Raw genomic sequence first — 22,280 nt, 5'->3', positions numbered from 1 at the left:
AAGGAATGCCATCTCTTTTAGAGCTGGCCAGCATTTCAGCTTATGTCACATGAGAGAATCTTAAAGGAGGCATGAGATTGAGTCCTGACCTGCAGAAAAGCCACCAGATTGGCCATCCACTCATCCCACATGCAGGTGCACACACACTAGCTGTGGTAGACATAGGAGGTTCTAACCCAAACTCTAAAACTATCACTATCATATGCCCCAATTTAGAAACCTTAATAACCATGTTAGCCTTCACATCAAACACTAGGGTCTTTAGTTTAATCAATGAAAAGCTTAAGGGCATTAAAGACATAGGTTTGAATTAGGATTCTTACTGTACTAGGTTATTGACATTAATTTTTTTGAGTTTAGGTCTCTTCTATAAAGTGATGATAACAATATTTAACTATACCTATGCACATGCAGAAAATGTTGTAAGAATTAGATAACAACTCTGTGTAAAGAATTTAACTTAGAAAAAAAAAATCAAAAAAAAAAAAAAAAGAATTTAACTTAGTGCCTCGGCTACTGTATATATGGCAGGACTTGGTATTGCTTGAAATGTTGGCATGGTTTGTAAGAGATATGTTAACAACAGTGACATGAATATTCTTGTTCTTATAATGAAATGTTCATTTTGAGGAGTTCTATTAAAGTAAACTTTTGAAACATTCAGGCCTAGAGAATTTGATTTTGAGTTCTGTAAAGAAAGAGGGAAAAATGTTTCCACCAGCCATGTGGTTTGTTTAATCTGTTGAGGTGGCTAAAGCCAGCAACCCTAACTACTTTGAAATTCCTAAATATTTATCTACATTTGGACAACTACACACACTCATAACTAATGGGTATATTCCAAAGACCGGGTCATTAATGTGAAAATCAGTGTCAGGTTGCAAAATAGAGGATGATGACATCATTCAATAACTGCCAAGTCATATCACTCCTGTCAAATGTCTTCATAATGTAACTGCCTAATTACTTCATTACATAATTGCCAAAGCATGAAGAACCATGACCCAGCCAAGCTGATACATAATCTTAACCATCACAACCAGGGTTACTTTTACCTTGCCCCTCTGTATTAGGTACTGCCAGATGCACATTCTTAATACACAAACAAGTTGGATAGATTTTTACTATTGTCATGTATGTGAAATGTTGGTTAACAAGATATAAATGAGAAGTAGATGTATTTGACCTTAAACTAAGTATCTACTTCCTTTGGTGTTGGATAATACTGTTGTCTTTGAAATTGGGATCCATGGTGCTGAGCTTGTGTTGGGAAACAAGGAATGTGGGTGGAGGGTTTGAAACCCAAGGCAATCACATGCACATGAATATTTTTTTCTGTGCATTAAGTTTGAATACTGTTTTGAAATTTTTTGATTGGTTGGCAACTTTCCCACAAAGTGCTAAAGACACTGTACCTTTGCAGAACCACTCTGGAGTACTGTCGGAGGTCGAAGGAGTAAGAAAGAAATTTTGGTGTTCTTTTTGTTCTTTTTTTTTTTGGTCTTGTATTTGACCTCTGTTCTTCTATCCAGGGTTTTCAGAAGAGATGCTGGGGAATACTGGAGTGTTATCTTATTAAGGAATCTATTAGCACTCATCCACGCTAATCCATTTACATTTGCATAAGCATCGTAATGGCTTAAGGAAAGACCCATAGGCCAGAAATTCTGCAAATTTTAGAGTGCAAAGCCCTTTACCCAACTCATCGCTTCTTATTTATTATAACTGTGAACAAACCCCAGGAACTGTTCTGCAAAAGTAACTATGTTAAGGGTCACAGCAAAACATAAGATTCTTTAAAAAAAAAAAAAGATCATAATTCTGGCAATACTATTGACCTTCGTAGCAGCATTAATAAACTTGCAAGAGCACTGCTAAAGCTAATGTCTGGACTATTACTCTTCTTGTAATGGGAAGTTTGGAGAGGCAACTTATCTTAGGAATGTCTTAAATACTTGGTAAAGAGGCAAAAGCAAAAACAAGTATTCTGAGAAAGGAATTGTTGTCACAGTTTTAGCAACTTCTTTTTTTTTTGAAAGTGCTACTAGATAGGTAACCTTGAAGCCTGCTTAAGACCAAGTCAATTTCTGATTTTACGGGTTATCCTGATTTAGAACCCAAGCCTTAAGAGAAAAAAAAAATTCCTAGGTTTTCTGTTCATAGCATCCCTTGTAAATGTTGTTGTCAGGTGCTATAAAGTAGATTCCAACTCACATCCGGAGAAGAACTGCTCTTCCTCTTTATAGCAATGAACTTTTCTCCCCTTTAATCTAAGTGGACAAAGGAAGTGTGGCAGCTTTAAGTGTCTGGTATAATCTCAAGAGATAACATAAAAACAAAGACCATATAGCACAGGGGGTTGAAAGGTAGCATGCCTCAGAATCACCTGCCAGAGCCTTTTACTGACGTGATTAAGTTCGAAATACTCAGTCTTACATGAAAATCTGAATTCTGCAAAACTGGAGGATGCACACACCTGGATTACAGCTTTACACAACTGCTGAATATGTCATGAGAATGGGAAACCATTGAGAATGATGGGTCAGATAAGGTGACACATCATGTTAACCATCACAGCGAGTGTAACTCTCATCTGACACCTTGGTGTTCACTACTGTGAAATAGACATTATTAATGCACAACATAGTCAGATTTCTTACCATCATCAGAACTGCAAACTATTGGATAGTAAAATAGTTTAATCTGAGGAGTAAGTGGTTTGACAGTGGCTGCAACAATGGCTTCAGGCATAGGAACAATTTTGAGAAGGACCTCGGCCCAGGCAGCATTTCAGTCCATGTAGGTGGGGCCCTGTGGGTCAGAACTGACTCGTTGGCATCTAACAACAACAGGTGTGGTTAGTACTTCATGGTGTAACCGACAGGGAGGTTACTTTGCTAGCACTGTTCTTAACTACAGGAATTCTTAGGGGCCTAGCAATTTGTACAAAACAAGAAGAAAGAAATACTATATAGAACTTTAAAGGAACATGATCTGACATGCTCATTTTTATTTTATCAATTCATAGGTTTAGCTGGGCTCTGATGTTTATACTAAGTTGTGTTCATAATTACTTTGTGATTAGAGTTTCTTACAAATGTTATGATATAGATATATCTCAAGAAACTAAGCTCATTCAAAGAGTTGAAAAATTAACATACTGAAACTTGGGGGAATTAGGATTTGGCTAGAGCTTGTTTGCTAGAAGATTGTTTTTTAAACCAGAAAAAGGAATGATTAAAGTTTTAGTTTTTTAAGTAACTGAAAACAAGCATAATTTAATATTTGAGTTACCTTTAGGTTGGCCAAGTTTAAAAGCAAATGAGCAAACAAGTGAAGCAAGTGGTTACTTAGGCTAAGTATGTCTGCCTATCGAGTATGATTTTGCTCAGAAAGCTCATGGTCTCTACTTTGACTCTGAAGAAGGAAATTATAATAAGAATATTTTTTGTTCTAGAAAAGCTTTGCCAGAATACCTTATCTGAAGGCTTTTAACCACTTGCTTGGTTGAGTTTTAAGAATGTGTATCCTAAAGTTTAATTAATACAATGATTGAAACATGTTTGCTTTTGGACCCTAGGATTAAAATAATTTGTTCACCTTGAACCTTGTGAAGGAAAGGTGACATATGGCTACATGAATTATATTGAAAGGATTAAGTTAGAAAGGGAACCTTTAAAGAAGTTTGAAGTAAACTTTTGACTTATTTAGGAGTTCATAGGGAAGTTAAGAAAGCATTCCATTTTTAAAGAAAGCAGAAAAATGCCGTACATGTCTGACTGTACTGGTGATTTTGAAATATGGATGTTCACTTGCTTTTTTAATTTTTGAATATAAAAAAGTTCTAGATATATAGATGAAGTGACCAAATTCAAATTTTCTGGTTACCGGTCCGGCACTTACTGAACAGTGCCACCAGCACTCCTTCCAAATACAAATTTTAATGTCTTTTACTCTCATACTCATGTGTTTGATCACATATTAAGTAATTTATTAATTTCAAAATACCCACCTTAAAAGTTCTTTAATTAACTTAATCCAAATTCATCACTAAACTTGTTTAATAACACACACTATTTTTACCTAAATTATTTGAGCCTTAGTAATTTTTAATTTAAATATGATACTGTCACTGTTAGCTATAATCTAAACTATAAGACCTTTGCATAATTGGATGACAGTTATTTTTTGTAATGAAATACATTTGATCTCTAGCATGTAATTTCCCAATACAGTCCTGTATAAGGTTAACTTTAATAGAGTTTGGCATAACCATATCCAAAATTTACAATTGCAAAAAACGATTGCTGAATCTATAAGAATTTTTTTACTTAAAAATTACTTTTCTAAAGATTGTATCTATAAACATTTAAAACTAGCAACGATGAGGTTGGCTTAGCCTAGGGGTGTGTGTGTGTGTGTGTGTGTTCTCAAACAAAACTTTATAAAATAATATAATGGAGAGATTTGGATAAGGATTTGGTGGTAAAGTGACTCCCTCTTTTCTGGGAAATTATTTTGGAGAAAGGAAAACAAAATTTTAAGAACCTGTCTTATATTTGGATGTATTTGTTACTTGCTTTTTTCCTCCGTCCTCTTTTTAAGGTTTTGCTTTAAATCTCTAATAAAGTAGATAACCTCCAAAGAGGGGGTGGGAGGAGGGGGGACTTTTTGGAAAGTGACTGCTTTTGTGAGATTTTTTTTAGTGTGTATCACAGGCAGTAAAGCAGTATTTCTGTGACAAGGACAGCAAGTGAGCAGGTAGATGGATATACTGTGCTCGCTTCTTCCTGGGCATGTTTATGTGACTGCAGACTAGTATTTAGGTAAGGTTTTCTTGAGAAGGTCGTAGCTCTTTGGGTGGGAGTTCTGTCCTTGCCCTTTCCAGATAACCGTGAGCTGCGCCATTAGCCACAAACCACAGAAGATGAGGCTGGTTGGTGCTTTTGTAAAAGGCAGTGTGAGGGAGCAGATCACGCTTGCCAGAGGAGAGGCTTTAGAGCTTGTGGTGGTGAGGTGTTTTCATCCTGACTCTTCACTGAATGCCTGCTTTTAGGACTTTAGGAAAATTGATGTAGCGGATAGTTCTACTTTTGTATCTTTTATGAAAATTATTTTTGTACTGTTTTGCAGGAAGGAGTTTATACTCTAGGGCTTCCAGCTTCACTTTTAAAGGAGTATATCATTGATAAATAAAAATATATGATCCATTTGTACTGCATGTATTAGCCCCAAGTTATACCAATGAAAACAATAGTGACATATCATTTTTATCTCTTAACAGTGGAAAGAGTGGAACGAGAAAACCTATCAGACTATTGTGTTCTGGGCCAGCGTCCAATGCATTTACCAAATATGAACCAGCTGGCATCCCTGGGGAAAACCAACGAACAGTCTCCTCATAGCCAAATTCACCACAGTACTCCAATCCGAAACCAAGTGCCCGCATTACAGCCCATCATGAGCCCCGGTCTTCTTTCTCCCCAGCTCAGTCCACAGCTTGTCAGGCAACAAATAGCCATGGCTCACCTGATAAACCAACAGATTGCCGTCAGCCGGCTCCTGGCTCACCAGCACCCTCAAGCCATCAACCAGCAGTTCCTGAACCACCCACCCATTCCCCGAGCAGTTAAGCCAGAGCCAACCAACTCATCTGTGGAAGTCTCTCCGGATATCTACCAGCAAGTCAGAGATGAGCTGAAGCGCGCTAGTGTGTCCCAAGCTGTCTTTGCAAGAGTGGCATTCAACCGCACACAGGTATGATTCGTACTGAAAATCGTGATTGATGGTTAAGAATAATTCTAATGGCGGAATAAGAGGCCCTGGTGGTACAATGGTTAAGTGCTCAGCTGCTAACTTAAAGGTCAGTGTTTTGAACCCACCAGCGACTCCGTGGCAGAAAAGACCTAGGAATACTCTCTGATAAATACGGCAGCCTAAGAAATCTCCTGGGGCGGTCCCACTTTGCCATGTATATTCATGATGAGCCAGAATGGACTTGGCAGTGCACACAATGGGTAGAATAGTGACAGGTCTTAACTTTTAAAACATGTCTTTTGACATGTGTGGATCTTAGAACACACAGTGGAGATTAATTAATAATCCTTAATCCACAATCCTATTAATTAATTTCAATAATATTGTGTATACCTGTGATCTCACCATCCCTCCAAGGACCCAAAATGTTCCCCAATTATTGAGGTCTACCTCTGTGCTCCTCCCCTAGCTTCTCCACCTATCGTTCCCCAAATATGACCATGATACTTAATTCTATGATTATCATCCCCCTTCATTTTAACTAAAGAGCTCTGATGACCCTATCAGGTAAACAAGTGTTGGACCGACAGTACAAGGCTGGTGGTTCAAACCCACCAGGTGCTCTACAGGAGAACGATCAGACTATCTGCTGTGGAAAAAATTTGCCAACTCAGATACCCGATATTGGGTTGCTCTGCGTTGGAATTACGTAACTGGATGGCAGTAGTTTTTAGATTTAAAAATTTTAAGTACCTCTACTGGTTACATGTTTGGCTGCTAACTGCAAAGGCAACAGTCCCAAACCACCAGCTGCTCCATGGGAGAAAGATGAGACTTTCTACTCCCATAAAGAGTTACAGTCTCAGAAACCCACCGGGACAGTGCTACCCAGTCCTATAGGATCGCTATGAGTCAAGCGTGGTGGCAGTGAGTTAAACTACTTATGCATACAAAAGAGTATGCTGTAGAATTTAGCTTAGCTTATTTCTGAACTTTATAAAAAGTCACCATTTCTATGAATTTTTTAACTCCTCAAAATGTATAAGTTAGATTTAATATATTGATAAAGTTACCATGAATATACTACTGATACTTTTATGTTTGGGGGAAATTCCATATCAGTCTAGCTTTTAATGATAAAGTGAGCTATTTATTCAGGCATATTATTGAGGTATGTGTAAGGCATTCTTCTCCATCAGCGGTTCTTAAACTTGAATGTGCATTAGAATTACCCCGAGGACTGTTACAGCGTACAGATTGCTGGGCCCTACCCTAGTTCTCCTTCCTTTAGTGGGTCTGCATTGGGGTTCATGAATTTGGGTTTCTAGCAAGTCCTAGGTGATGCTGATGCTTCTAGTTTGGAGACCATACTTGGAGAACCATTGATCCAGCCCTTCTATGAATAATGAAAGAGTAAAGATCCTTATTTTCAAGAAGCTAACTATGCAAGAGCAGATAACTATGGTAAAGTAAATATAGTATTAATGTAGAGGAGTGTGAACAATGTCTATTGTGGGGCACATGGGAACTTGAGGGTGAAGAATACCCTCAATTCTATCTAGTAGATCGAATGCTGGGAACCTCATTGAAGACAATGGGGTTCATCTTAGCCACCCTACTCAATGCAGGGCAGGAAGCAAAGCTCTGCGCAGATACAAAGAAGAGAAAAAGTTTTGGGGTGAGCACACGTGTCAACAACTAGCTTAGTGAATGGAGTTGCCTGGTAGTTGAACCTTAAAGGATCAGAACATTTTAGCAGGCAAAGATGAATAAGGACATTTTAAGTCGGGGGAACTCATTAGGCAATGATATTTTTTTAAATGCAGGTATAGTTTGTGGTTGATAGTTAAGATATATAACAAAACTTTAAGTTATGTGTACAGGTGGCTAGGTGAGGCTTGATAAAAAAGGTTTTGAGGGTCTTGTTAAGAACATTGTACTTTATTTCGGAAACACCAGGAACAAGTCAAGGTTTTATGTAGGAATACATTATGACTCAAGATTAGAATTGGATCTTAGGGAAAATTTCCCCTCTTACAATAGCAAATGGATAGACATACCATTTAGGAGACTGCCATAGTTGCCCAGCTCTAAGTGTGGGTATTTGAACTAGGCTGGTATTGTTTGAATGGGGTATGCTGAGCCAAGTAGTATAGTAGCAATAAAATTGATAAATAGAAAAGCTGCTGCCTGGCTGGATTATGAGAGAAGGAGTAAGGATAATAGTAAGATTTTAAGTCAGGTACTGAGAGAATAAAGGTGTAGATTCTGAGTGATTCAAAGAAGACATTGAGAAAGGAGATTGTGACTGCTTTGGGATTGAGCTTTGAAACACTGACAGATTTCTTAAGTGAAGATTTGAAACAATCATTGATAGTCTAGGTTTAGTGTTAAAATAATTGCCCAGGATCGAGGAAGAGATTAAGCATCTATTCACACAGCCTGGACTTTTAACAGTCAGGAGAGAGAGGATGACTGTTAGCATGGTTTTGTGCCAGGAAAAGAGAGAAACATCAGGATAATTGGGAGCAGGTGAAGATGGAAGAATAGTGGAATAGTAATGGGAGCTGCAGAAGAGATGCGCGGGCGTTTCTAGAAGACTGGTCCATGTTTGGAAAGCTACCAGGTCTGGGAGAAGGGAGCTTGAAGCCATACCATGAGGTGTTTTGATTGATTGCGAGAGGCCCTGGGCAAACTTTAGAGTAAATTTTATTAGAGTAGTGGGGATGGAAGCCAGGATTCAAGGGCAAGGAGTGATTATCTGTTGAAAAAACAGAAGCTTCTAATTACTTTTTCCATAGTTTGTTGTTAAAAGGAGACCAGAAGTGGTTGACAGCTTGTAGGTGATAGGGAATCAAGTCAAGATAGAGGGGGTTGTGAAGTAGTTCAGAGCCGCAGCTGGAGTTAAACAGCCTAAACTGGTGATAGGACTGACCCCTGTGGTTTGGTAACAACCTTCAGCAAGGCTAGAACTGGGGGAGTGGGAGCAGGGCAGAAACACAGTGGAATTGTTTGAGGCTTGGTGCTGACAGATTAGGGACAGCAGGAGACCAAGAGGAGTGAAATCTCTTGCTCCCTTGGCTTTTCCCTAATTTATACACTTTATTATTGACAGAGCCTGTTTACATCATTTGAAAATGAGTTCAGAGGTTCAGCAAAGCCTGCACATATTTCAGACATCACTGCTCCACTTTCCACTAATGACTCACATCGTCAGGCAGCATCTGTGTGTGCGGAGTTGTCTGGGTTGAAGTGAGGAAAAGCTCTAGTCTTTTTGAGCAAGCCTATTGCAGATATTTCCAAAGACAAATTAGAAGGATGCATCTTTCAATTGTGTGTGTGTGTGTGCTCTTTCATTTATCATCCATGTACATGAATAGGCATTTCATGACTAGTGAACCTTTCATTGCCTGGTTATACATAGACCTCCTTTGGATAAAATAGAAAGTGTAGTTGCATTACTTTGGTTTTTAGAAGCAAATATAGTATACAATCCCCCCCCCCCCCTGCCAATCGCATGACACGTGAGAGCAGAGTCACAGTGAGGCAGGCAGAAACAGACCACGTTAGTGTGAGGGTGTGCTCGGCCAAGGCCCCAGACTCCTGGAGGTCTGTCATCCCCCGCACAATCCTTTTTGTCTATTTTTATGGATTAATGATTTTTTCCTTGGCACTGCCATCTTTCAAATGCCAAGTTATAAAAGGTTTAATTGAAGCATGGAACACATTTTATTATTTTCCTCCTGCCATTAAATTTGTGAGATGGTTACACCCAGAAAGAAACATTCACTTTCAATCAACATGAGCTCGAGTTCATGGGCCAGCCTTGAGGATATCAAATGGAAACTGCATAGGAATGTATGAGTATTTCCTTTTAAAATCCTGCTTTTAATTTGGGGAAGCTTTTCATCCCTCGGGGATCACAACCTGTTCTGTATAAAGCCCAGCCTAATCAAGGTAGATGGCATTGACAGAATGACATAGTTTGAACCTAAGCTGGAGGTCATCAGGCAGATTGTTTTTGCTGTGTATGTGCTGTAGACACAACGGCAAGACTGGGCAGCCGAGTTTCACCGGCAGCAGTGCGGATTGAAAAGCTGGTGTGCTGTGCCCTATGAAATGACCACTGGCTTTTCCAAATGCTAAGGCTCACTTGTGTAGAATCTAGTGTCTGTGTATAATATAATTTCCAAGTTCTCATAAGTAGATGAAAATAACTTTATAGATAATAACATGAATGAATTGGTAATCTTGAGGTAAACAGAGTTTTAACAGTTTTCTCCCACAAAACACAATGGAATCATAAGCATTCATTCCAGTTAGAGACCTCAAGCGAACACAGTCTTGTATCACTGACATATAAATCCTCAGTTCACTGAGTATTTCTCAGAAATAGAGTTCAAGGGCTCTATTATTCATCTGCTATCAAATATGATAAAAAATAACTTGTTACATTTTGTCACCTTACCTTACCCCATTTGTGTTTCTGGACCTATGATAGATGCTTGCACTATGAAGCAATCTGTGTGTATATAAAACAATAAAATAAAAAATAAAGCTAGAATTGTAAAAACATATAGTTGCCTACTTTTTCATGTTTAAAACTGACATGAAGAAACTCACATTCACTATAAATAGCATTACAAAGTGCCAGCTCTCCAAAGAGGAGCTATTAATAGCTTTGTCTATCTGATCCACTGTCAGTATATCACTTGAATAATTAGTAAAATCGCATAATGAAAGGACTCAAGAGGTATTTATTGCAATGTATTTTATTGTAATCAACATATCTTTTAAAAACATGAAATGCATTTGTTTGATCAATTGATTCCCCACCCACACTTAATGACTTCCACTCTTCATGACCTCTACTGGGCTCAGGGATAGACAACCTTTTTTGATAATCTTATCTAGTCATTATTTGTTTCTGTTATTTTCTCTTATTGCTATTGTTTTGATAACAAATATAGTCTAACTCAGCCATTCTCAACTTGTGGGTTGCAACCCCTTTGGTGCTTGACCGACCATTTCACAGGGAGACCATCAGAAAACACATATTTCTGATGTCTCCAGGTGGATCCGCCCAAATGCAGATACGCCCACATACAAGTACCCAGTGTGAAGACTGTTGCCCATGCTACACCATGCTTCAAGACAAAATTTCATTTAATTGTAATTAGAAATAAGTATTTTACAATATATAAAGATATATTGTTTTTGTGATTAATCACTATGCTTTAATTATGTTCAATTTGTAACTGAAAATACATCCTGCGTATCAGATATTTACATGATGATTCATAACAGTAGCAAAATCACAGTTATGAAGTAGCAACGAAAATAATTTTAGGGCGGGGGGTCACCACCACATGAGGACCTGTATGAAAGGGTCGCGACATGAGGAAGGTGGAGAAGCACCTATTCTGAGCAAGGGGAGAACACCATGTTTGAGAAGCAGTGATCTAGTGGCTGCACCCATGGGATTTCGGGACACTGGGACTCCAGCGTGGGCATGGGACCAGTGTAGTTTCCAGATAAGATATAGTAGCGTGTTGTGTCCTGTTCATACTATTGAGATAGGAGAATGCTATTTTGCCATTGTGACCAGATATGAAATATATTCTGAGAACCACCACTTTCTTCTTTATCAGTCTTTTGAAAGAAAGACCATCACATGTCTTTGAAGACCTTTATGAGAAATATGACCCCCTGAAAACAGTGAGGTAATCAACCAGTCATTAATATTCTGGAGATCCAGTGATACATTCTAAGCACAGTAAGGTGGGATGGTCAATACAGCAGAAAAAGGCAGAGGCAGATAAAGTCCCTTCTCTACCCATGCAGGAATAGCAAAGAAAAGGAATAGGCGTAGCATCGAATTTTTTTATCAGGATACTTTCTTTTGAAAATAGTGTTACTATTGTTATTTTAAACATGACCTAATAGTTCTATAGTTCAATGGGCTGATTTTTATATTGGTTGGATTTACTTTTGGATATTGATTATAGAGGGAGGGGAGAGAGTGGAGAGGAGAAAGAAGAGAAGGAAAGTGAGACAGGTAGCGCCTGTGAGACGCTGTAGATTCACTACCCGTGACTGCAGTGGGAATCAGTCTCCGTGTCTGAATGGTGATGGGTGTGGGCTTCAGAGCTGCACCGACTGGGCGGGCCCTTCTCTTGGCCGCTGAATGATCACTGGGTGCCTGTGGGAGTAATGATCTTAGGAAACAAGATAAGATTATACTCTGGTTTTTCTCTTTCTGCAGTTTTCTTACTATTTTTTACCCTGAATTTATTTTGATTTTGACCTATTCTCACATACTAGGCCAATGGACTTAAAACAAATTACTTGAGTATTTTTTCATTCCCATCTTTTCATTTTGACCCTTTAATTATGAAGTCTAACCTTAACCATTATTTAGCCCCTTGTCATTTTACAGACTTAAAAAAAACCCAGAGGTTTATGACTGTCTTAAAAAATAAGGCAATATTACTGAAGAACAGTTAAGGGATGTCCATTAACCTGTAAATAAGCCTGGTTTCATAAAAGATGTACCACGAGTCTAACTGAATAAATAAGCTATTCTTTAATTTATTTAAGAAGCCAATGACCCACATATCCATATATTCAGAAATCTCCTACTTGCTACCACCGTTTTTCCTTTGAGACCTTCCATCTGAGCAAATCTGTTAAATGAGGTGGAGGGAACTTTGATCCAAACTCGGCTGAATCATGGGAAGGGCTGTCCTGTCCCATGCAAGTGGGCGCATAAGCACTAGCCAGGACCCCCTGGTGTGATCCCCACTAGGTGTGATCTCTCGGTACTACTGTCCCCTTGTGTTGGTAGCACCGTTCGTTCAGTAAACATCCTTACACATAAAATCAGCAAGAAGTTTGTATCATTTGAAAATGAGGTGTTTGCCACATTCATTATTTATGTAGGAGACCTATTTTTCTCTATCCTTGTCCAATAGATCCTAGCGTAACTCAGGGAGTTTCAGGTTCATTTGTGCCTCAGGTAGCTCTGCTAAGCTCGTTCTTTGAAACATGTTTTCAGTAGAAGCCCAGACGCGAATTGTGCTATTATTCCGTAACCGTGGGTCTTCAATGTAGTATCTTGCTCCTTCTTCAGTTCAACGAAAAAGTGACTGAGTTAAGCACTCCATAACCTTTTGTTGAAATCCTTGCCTGAGCAAGCTGTGTTCCTACCCTTAGCTAATACAGAGGGTTAAAACAAATCCTTTGGGCACCCATGTAGTTGTGTTTTCCTCATTTGACTACTTAAACAAATATTTTTTTAAATGAACTTTTTTAAGCAAAACAAAAATACCAAAATGCTATTTACTCATGAAAGTCTTACCCCATAGCATTGAAAGAAACTTAAGGTTGAGATCATAAGCAATATTTATGGAGTCATTCAGCAATTAGAGCATGTTTTTAATGTATTGGGAAATTTGGTCGAATGATGTATCTGGAGAGTTGATGATAAGACTGGAAATGGAAATATCTTTGTGTGAAATGACACAGATTTTGCTTCTATGATTTATTGACACAAAGGTTTATGGAGTACAGGCACCCTATACTATTAAGGCAAAAAAATGACCTCAGATCAGGTAACCATTGCATCTTGAAGTAACACCGTGAAGACGTGATGTATTTAAGAACAAAATGCAACCCCAGGAGTTGGAAATCTTAAGCTTCATTGTGTTGTCACTTTCACAGGGAAAAGAACTTTTCTTTTAACTTCGGTGTTTGACTTGTATGTACTGTGAGCCAAAGACAGGCACACTTTAATTACATGCACAGTTTATGTTTTAGAACTCCTTACCTCCAAAAGGTTCCACATTCATTCCCTACTGGCATCTGGTTACAGTCGTCACTACCCAGTACAGATACAGGCTTTCAGCAAGCCATACAGTAGCACAACACAATGTAGATCCAGGTGTCTGGACTCCATGGTCCAGTGAGCTGGTTATAAAATGACAGGGAAATCTACGAGAGAAAGGAAGTCCACCCATTGAGAGGAAGACTGTAAATATGAAGTGTCGCTGATCAGGCATGAACATTTTATTGGGTTTTGAAGTAAATAATGTAGCCTCTTTTGATTTCAGAACATTAAATTAATAAAGTGGGAAGAGATGGCCCTGCTTGCCTCATAAAATAAGCAATATTTCATTTCAGAATCACTGGCTTGAGTTCATAGATACAAAGATTATAATAATATTAATATCTCCCAGGATAGCAGTGTCTAAAAGTTACTACCAACTGATATTTTGAGAGTGGCCCTCTGAGCATTGGTTTAAATATAGTATATGTTAAAGGGCTTAGTTAAGTTAAAGGGCTGATCTAAACAGCTTCAAGGGAGGAGGTGGCATTGTTTGCACTCTGAGTAAAGTGCTCAACTCAGCTCCTGTCAGTCCTTCACACATTACCCTTCCTCTTCTTTCTAAAAGGAGCCCTGGTGATGTAATAGTCAAGAATTTGACTGCTAACTGAAAGGTCAGTGGTTCAAATGCACCCGTCGTTCTGTGGGAGAGTGATGTGGCAGTCTGCCTCTGTGACAGTCCCTCCTCGGAAACCCTGTGGGGCAGTTCTACCATGCCGTGTCCTGTAAGGCCACTGTGAGCCAGAATGGACTTCTCACCAATGGGTTTGGTTTGCCCATTTCTAAATCTATCTGGAATACAAAGTTATATAAAGATTTCTTCTTTACAAAGTTCATATTAAAATAAAAAAGACAATACCCCAACTCAAAGAACGAAGGAACACTATGGGAACACACTGCATTGTCTATTCTTTTTGTCACTGACCAGTGTTAAAAGTCCTTACTAACTGACTGTTAGACTTACCTGAAAATTCTGTTTTCTTTGCTTTAATAATAATCTCTTCTGTCTGTTTTGATTAGCTTTTGTCATCATTTCACAACAAAAATGCAAAGGCCAAGCCCACTACCACTGAGTGGATTCTGTCTCAGGGCAACCTTACAGAGCAGAGTAGAACTGCCCCCTAGAGTTGCACAGGTGGTAAATCTTTATGGGAGAAGAAAGCTCCATCTTTGTCTATCAAAGCAACTGATGGGTTTGAACTGTTGACCTTGCAGATAGCAGTCCCATGCATACTCGTTAAGCCACCAGAGCTTCTTTTATAACGAGGAGTAGTAAATGTGTTTTTAACAAAGATGACCTCTTCACCTCACTGCTACGGAGCCGATTCTGACTCACAGTGACCCCATAGGACAGGGTAGAACCGTCCCTGTGGGTATCCGAGCGAGCGGTAACTCTTTACAGCAGTGGGAATCGTCGTCTGTCTCCTGTGGAACAGCTGGGAACTTTAACCCACTAGCCTTGCAGTCAGCAGCCCAGCGTGTAAGTGCTTCATTTCTCATCTCCTGAGTCGGTCTCCAGAGAGGCGGTCGCCATTAATATTAAGACCTACTGTTTCACTACTTAACTAGTCTCCCCAAGTATTAGGTGATGCTTCTTCATGAAAATAAATGTTTATAATAGAAAAACACGAGCATGCTGGCTTTAGAGCTTACTACTTAAATATTTTCCAGTATTTCTTATTTAAAGCAATACAACTTATTCCTCATTTATCGACTGTCTCATTAACTGGCATTTTGCATTTATAACAACTTTTAAACAATCCTTAAGGGAGGCCTCTAATTGTCCAGTGGCTGTGCCCAAAGCAGCCGCTGCAGACCACCCTCAATTACATGCTGGGAGTCCCAGCAGCGACTGCGCTCCACGAGCGATGGGAACTTGTCCGATTAGTCCACGACGTCTTGGGTGAGCCATAGAAGGTATGGAGGAGCAATGGCCTGATGGTGCCAAGTGGGGGTGGGAAAGGGGAGGCTTAGTGAGGGCTGGTGCCAGGAGGCGGTGAGTTCTCAGGCAACACCCAACCACGCCCACTCCCACCATGGATTCAGAGCTGGTGGGGAAGGCATGGTGTGAAGAGGAGTCTGCCCTGCCACATACATGTGTCCGAGAAATGCTGGCGAGCGATGGGCAAGGGGTAGGAGGGGACATCAGCAGCCAAGGTGGAGCAGGGTGCATGCTTTTGTATAGATAATAGTTTTGCATACTGAATTGGTCATTATGACTGAGCCATGTCACTCAATGGAGAGTTGGTGTCTCTCACGAGTGGTGGTGGTAGTGCTGTTTTTTTAAATGGTGCTTGATGACCACTTGATTTAGAGTTAAGTGGATATTTGCTCAAATATAGAGAATTAAGCTCAAAGTCTAGAAATGCTGTTAGAAAAAATGAGTCAATTTGAAGTCAGTTAGAAATTAAAACATGGTTTAATTTCTGTCTATAACTTTTGTACCTAAAATTACCACTGCACACTAGTATTTGTTTTCAAAGTTCTCTGAGTATGCCACCCAGTAAGAAGTACACATTATGAGTTGACACACACACATACACACACACACACACACACACACACACACACACTTCTAGCTCTCTCTCATTTTTACCCTTGTCTTATTTCTATAGTTTGGAAGCAAACTCTTCAGGGAACAATATCTGTACCATGTATGAATCACTGGTATTATCTGATTGTTGAAAAGTTACTTAAGGAACAAAAATGCTTTCTTTACAAAGTTGTTTTTATTTTCCTGAAGTAGAAAAATGAATATCTTAATTTAGTGTTATGTCTGAATATCTATCTATATGGTTATTTTTATATATAAAACATTAAAATTTTCTTTACATACCCTCTCCTATGCCAAAGAATGTTAACTCATCTTCTTCCTAAGAGCTATTCTTTTTTATGTTCTAGCTTTTACTTGGTGAATGTAAGTTGAGTGTGCTGAATACTTACAATTGCAAATTTTAAATGAGTTGTACTTTGATATTAGTTCTATATTGATCATTTATTTGACAGCTATTAAACATTCAGAGACTCTGTTGGCTGCTATAATGATGGTTAATATTTACTGAGCACTCGGTTTTGTTAGTTTTTTAGGGAACTTGGAAGGCAGTTAGGGACCCTGTGGTGCAGTGGTTATGCATTGGCCTGCCACGTCTCAGAAAGTTCTGCCCTGTCCCACAGGGCCACTTTGAGTTGGAATCTACTCTGTGGCCGTGAGAGGAGGGAAGTCATGTTACATCTTAGTTTGAAACCAGCTGCCGTTGAGTGGATTCGGGCTCCTGGCCACACTGTGTATCAGAGTAGAACGGTCCCCTATAGGGCTTTCAGGGAAGCAGGTCATCAGAAAAAAAGTTCTAGGTTCCTCTGGGTAGAGTTGAACCTTCAACTTCTCCATCAACACGCAGGTATGTTGGCAGTTTGCACCAGCGAGCAGCTCTATTTTACACCAAGGAGACTGGCACAGGGGCATTGGTCATTGCCAAGCAGAGCCCAATGTTGAGCCTGGGGCGTGTGGCCTCAGAACTCACACTCCTAACCACTGTATTCTGAATCCTTCCTGCTGTCACAAAGCGGGAGAGGAAAGGCCCAGCCCTTCTTAGAAGAGGTCCGAGGAATCAAGTCTTCTAAACTGGCACCCACTGTGGGAGCAGTCCGGCCACACCTCCCAGGGGCTGTGTGAGAGCAGAGGCTCTGGCCCTCTGGCGACGGAAGTGACTGCAGAAATGCTTGGTCAGGAGAGAACAATGCAGTGTAGTTATTTCAGCACAGTCAACTGGTACCTTATTAGGCTGCTTTATTTCTCACATCTGAAGGCATCAAATACATTTGAGATACAGTCAACAACTATAATTCTTTTTTTGTAAGTACTATTTTTGTCACTGTTTTGACAAAGTAGCCAAAGCTCACAAATGCAGTGGAAGGCAGATTGCCAGCAGTTGTTTCCCGGCACACTCATGGGCACGGGGAATGGCAATGGCCCCAGCTTTGTGGATGAGATCGCCATGGTGCCAGGCACTTGAGGTGTTAGTAGAAACCGTGTATGTGCCCAGAGCCGAGAACTCCACGGGTAAACTGTTTCCAACGGGAACCTGTTCAGTTCTCTGTTTGCTTTCGTTTTTGCTGGTTGGTGTGTAGATTTTAACTCGGATTGTTGCATAGCCCCTACTCTGGTGTCTCAAGACTTTCTGAAGATGAGGAGGGGAAGAAACAAAGGGGAACAGGCGCTAGAGCTATTTATCTACTCGTATCTATCATTGTGTCGATTAGATAAGTTAAAAGAAACACCCCCCGAAACAAGAACTTTGCCAGGACCGTGATTTTGGCTAGCTCCCTCCACTGAACACACTCAAGCTGGGCTTGGGCATAGACAGTTCTGCAAGTCAGCGTTCAGACTGCTTTCCTTCCCAGCAGGTGCTCTTGCTCCCACTCCCAACTCTGTTTCACGCCCCCGGTCTTCTGTCAGGTGGCACAAGTGAAGTTTCATCATATGCACAGATAGAAAGCTGTCTGCGAGGGAAGTGCTTCATTTAATAAATTGCAGGTTTGGGGTACAAGGGATATTTGTTCTCAAGTGGTATTTCCATGGCCTCAGAATCTCCATTTCCGTTATCTTAATTATTTTCAATAGGCTGAACGAAAAGATCTTCAGTATAATGTGAGTCGGACTTGCAATATGTGGCCTACTAGGGCCTGCTGTTGACTGTTCAGCAAAAATATGGCTCCCACTCCTCAGAAATGTGAAAAATCTGCATCCAGTAATTTCATAGAGCCCATTTTCCGATAGTCCCGACTCACCGTGAAGTGCAACGTGTATATATGCTTAGAGACATACAGTGCGTATACAGAGGGACACACAGAACTTTCCGGCATACATCTCTGCAGTACCGTTTGTCTGCTAATATTACTTTTGTTTATGCATTTATATTTGCAAAGTACACGAATTCCCTTTAGATGCTCAGATCCTTTCCACCCCCATCCTATAGAAATGCCACATGCACAGGCTGTCTTTCCTAATAAAGAAATATTGTAATAAAAGAGAAGTTTTATTAAACTAATGCAATAACGACATTTTCTTTGAGGATTTAACACATCATTTTTAATAATAAAAATCAAATTGTCATTGTTGTGCCCTGTATACCTTTTATTTAAATCAGACTGAGGACTCTGGCTTCCTGGCTGAGCAGTGCTCTCCGGAGACATGATCGGGGGAGGACAGGGGGGGCACGAGGTATTGTTAGCATTATGCAAATGATTTTCAACAGGCGGGTTCATAGTAGGGCTGTAGGTAGTGAATATGGGGCCCAGAGGAGAAGGTACATCTCTGGAACATCTAGACTAGAGGGATCTAAGCGTGGGGAGCAGGAGAGAGAGGCTTCTGTTACTTGAATTTCCCATGGGCAAAGTGTCAGCACCTACTGCCCTGTGCCTGTTCCCATTGCTTTCCTTCACCCTGGGGTGCCTGCGGCGATTGAAGAGTCCACTGGGTGAGATGGCCAGGAATTATGTGTTACCTGGCTTTTTTGCGTGGATCCTAGTTTTTGCCTGGACTCAGCTACTTCAGAGTGGTGTGAAAATTAAGACCCACAGAAATAAGCATGCAAAAGAGGGGAGTGAAACACGAGGCGCGCCTTTGGGGCAACATGCTTCTTTGCCTTCACTGAAAGTAATTTTCAATGACAAATCCAATAGGCAGATCATGGCTGGGCTGGAATGGAGACTTGGCCCATAAGAACACCAAGGTCCCTTCCATCTCTGAACGTCCGTGTTTTTAATGTCTAAAATGAGAGGACACATTCTTCCTAAAGCCTCACCGATGGCTTATAGTACCATTTATTTCTATTAAAAGCCATAACTATGCTTTGGAATCATACATCTTTCAGGAAATATAAGTTTATTTCTGAATAAGACTCATTAAATGCCTCATCGAATTGGTTCAAAGGCACCTGGGTAATGCAGGTGGATAGCAATCAGCTGCTAATCTATAGATTGGCAGTTCAAACACACCTTGCTGCTTTGTGGAAGAAAGGCCTGGTGAACTGCTTGCATTAAGATTACAGCCAAGGAACCAGTTGAACTCTACAACGTGGGGTTGCCGTGACTTGGAGACCAAGCTCGATGGCAGCTAAGAATAAGAACAACAATAATTTGTTCAAGCATTTGTGAACTGGATATACAAGTAAATATATTATTAGGGAGTAGAGTTTACTTTCCTTAAAATAATCTAAATATCTTTAAAAAGTATATCAGGACTTTGGTTTTACTTTCAGGATAGCAAGCAGCAGGGCATACAAGTGATCTTGATGGCTTGTGTGACATTGTGGTATTTACCTTTGTGTAGAGTGGAGCCCCATGTGTTCTAGCCCTAAAGAGCTCTGTGGTGGATGAGTATTTATTGGATTGGGTTCCTTCAAAGGTATATGTTATAATACACGTGTGACCCTTAGTACCTTCCACTTCAACTGCCACAAACAAAAACATAATTTCCAGGAATGAAAACAGTCTCCAGCTTGCTTGAGATATTTTGTTCCAAAGAGAAAAAGAAGCACTGGGGTTTGACTGGGCCAGTTTGCTCAGTACACACCTGGTGGATATCACTTTAAAAAATAAATTATGCCTCATTAAATTACAATTAAATGGCATCATGATCATTTGTTTTTCTGGAAGGAAGATGTTTTGCATATTGAAAGCCTAATTTGTTGCAGGTGACAAAAAGGCTGAACAGATTATCTAATATCACTTCATTTTGGGGGTAATGCTAGCTGGTTAGCATGCAGATACTCCAGTAGTTCAGATGTATATTCGTGAGGACGGTGGTAGTTTCACATTAAAATCTTCTACCACTATATCATCATCTCTTTTCACTTCAAACATAGCTTTTGTTAAGGAAACAGTACCTTTGTGTTCTGGGTTAGGTGTGAATTTGCAATACTGCCCAGTCCCATGTCCCCTCCAATGGCCCGATTCTCACCTTTCTTTCTGCATCCAACTTGGTGTATCATCCAAGCCCCACCCACGTCAGATAGAACTTCTCCCAGGAGCACTACAATGGGAAACGTGTTTTCCTCTTCTGAACAAAAATGGCGCTGGCTGTACCTCCCACTTACGCCATTTGGCCTCATTTCACCTTGTAACTACTATGGCTCTTGCACAAAACCTTCTTTCTCCCTTCAGGTAGGAAGCTCATTGCGAGTAGCCTGAAGGGCTCAGAGAGACTCAGGGCCAGTGTTTCTAAGACCTGACTATGATTACTGAGCTCTAAATGGACAGTGGGGTTGACCCATCAAAGGTGGAGTTTCTCATAGATTCCAGACAAAACCTCAAGGGCTAGTGCAGAAAAGGGCAATGCATTTCCTCCAGCCAGCCACGGAAATGTTCCTCAAACCTTTGTAGTATCCCTGTGCATGGTCAATTTATGGCAAGCTTCATAAAATGTTGGATAAATGTGGCTGGAAACCATAACAAAGTAAATACAAGAGCCCATTGATGAACTGCAGATTCAAAAAACAGAGGGCCACTTACTTTGTTACAAATAAGTATTATGTACCAATGCTAGAACAAAGTAGTGTGTCTGTTTTTTTTTTTTACTTTTGTGTTTTAATTTTAACCAAAATTCTTGACTTTGAGACAAATTAGATTATATTAGATTATTTCTCATTTTATACTGTAAATGGCTTTATTGAGTGTTCTGTCAGAGTTCTCATGTACTCTGCTGGTGCTGGAAATAATATGATGCACACATTTTTAAAATACCATTAACGGTCTAGGGAAAGAGTCAGAGTTTTCTTTGTCTGGCTCCCTTTTCTTTTTTGTGCGCCCTGTAGCCCAAGAGCTCTGTTGCCGGTGTCTTTCTAGTCTGTGCAGATGCTCCTTCCACCCCTTTCAGTCACCGTGCTTCCTGGTTCTTCCATAACCTCAACTAATACCAGGCGGGGAATTGTTACAATCTGTCCCTCGAGAAGGCTCTGTTGCCTATGATGAGAAAAATACTTAATGGCCACTTTACGCACTACTTGCAATATGTTTTAATATAATTACTGATATGAAAGTTTAATAAGCAATATCCTGGTTAATTTATTAATTTCCCTCCGTTTATACAGTCTCAATATCCATGACTTTTCTTTTTAGAAAAGTAGGTCTTTTCTCGGTGCCCAAGTGCCGTGCCACATTCTCTGTGTCTGGGACTGTGTAGTGGCAATGTCCTAGTGACACCTCCTGCCTGGCTGATGGGCAATTAAAGTGCCAGGCAGCATCATGGCAAGGGCTTTAGAAATACTTACGTGGGATACATTATTAATTCATTTACTTTTGGAGGTAGTTTCAATATGACAAACGTTTACTCATCTGGATAATTAGATGGGTGATTTGTAGAGTATGTAAGGCATGTTGTACGCTTTCTATTTATTTATTTTAAACGTATCAAATTTATTTAAAAAAAATCATTTTATTAGGCATTCATACAACTCTTATCACAATATATACATACATCAATCGTGTCAAGCACATTTGTACATTTGTTGCCATCATCATTCTCAAAACATTTGCTTTCTGCTTGAGCCCTTGGCATCAGCTCCTCATTTTTTCCCCTCCCTCCCTCATGAACCCTTAATAATTTATAAATTGTTATTTTGTCATATCTTGCACTGTC

The 22,280-nt window shown here is 39.9% G+C and overlaps 1 protein-coding gene across 2 annotated transcripts in view; it reads left to right on the top strand.

Annotated features, from left to right (window-relative positions):
• SATB2 (SATB homeobox 2) overlaps positions 1–22,280 on the top strand; it is a 202,055-nt gene that overhangs the window by 113,053 nt on the left and 66,722 nt on the right. For both annotated transcript variants that reach the window (XM_045297511.1, XM_004701523.2), the window contains exon 6: positions 5,285–5,757. In XM_045297511.1, the coding sequence (XP_045153446.1) occupies positions 5,285–5,757 (473 nt within the window). The remainder of the gene's footprint in view (positions 1–5,284; positions 5,758–22,280) is intronic.

This window comes from Echinops telfairi, unplaced genomic scaffold (assembly GCF_000313985.2).
Source record: "Echinops telfairi isolate 266 unplaced genomic scaffold, ASM31398v2 ScPeMD7_3;HRSCAF=10, whole genome shotgun sequence".
Taxonomy (NCBI): domain Eukaryota; kingdom Metazoa; phylum Chordata; class Mammalia; order Afrosoricida; family Tenrecidae; genus Echinops; species Echinops telfairi.
This window is presented reverse-complemented; position numbering and strand designations above follow the sequence as displayed.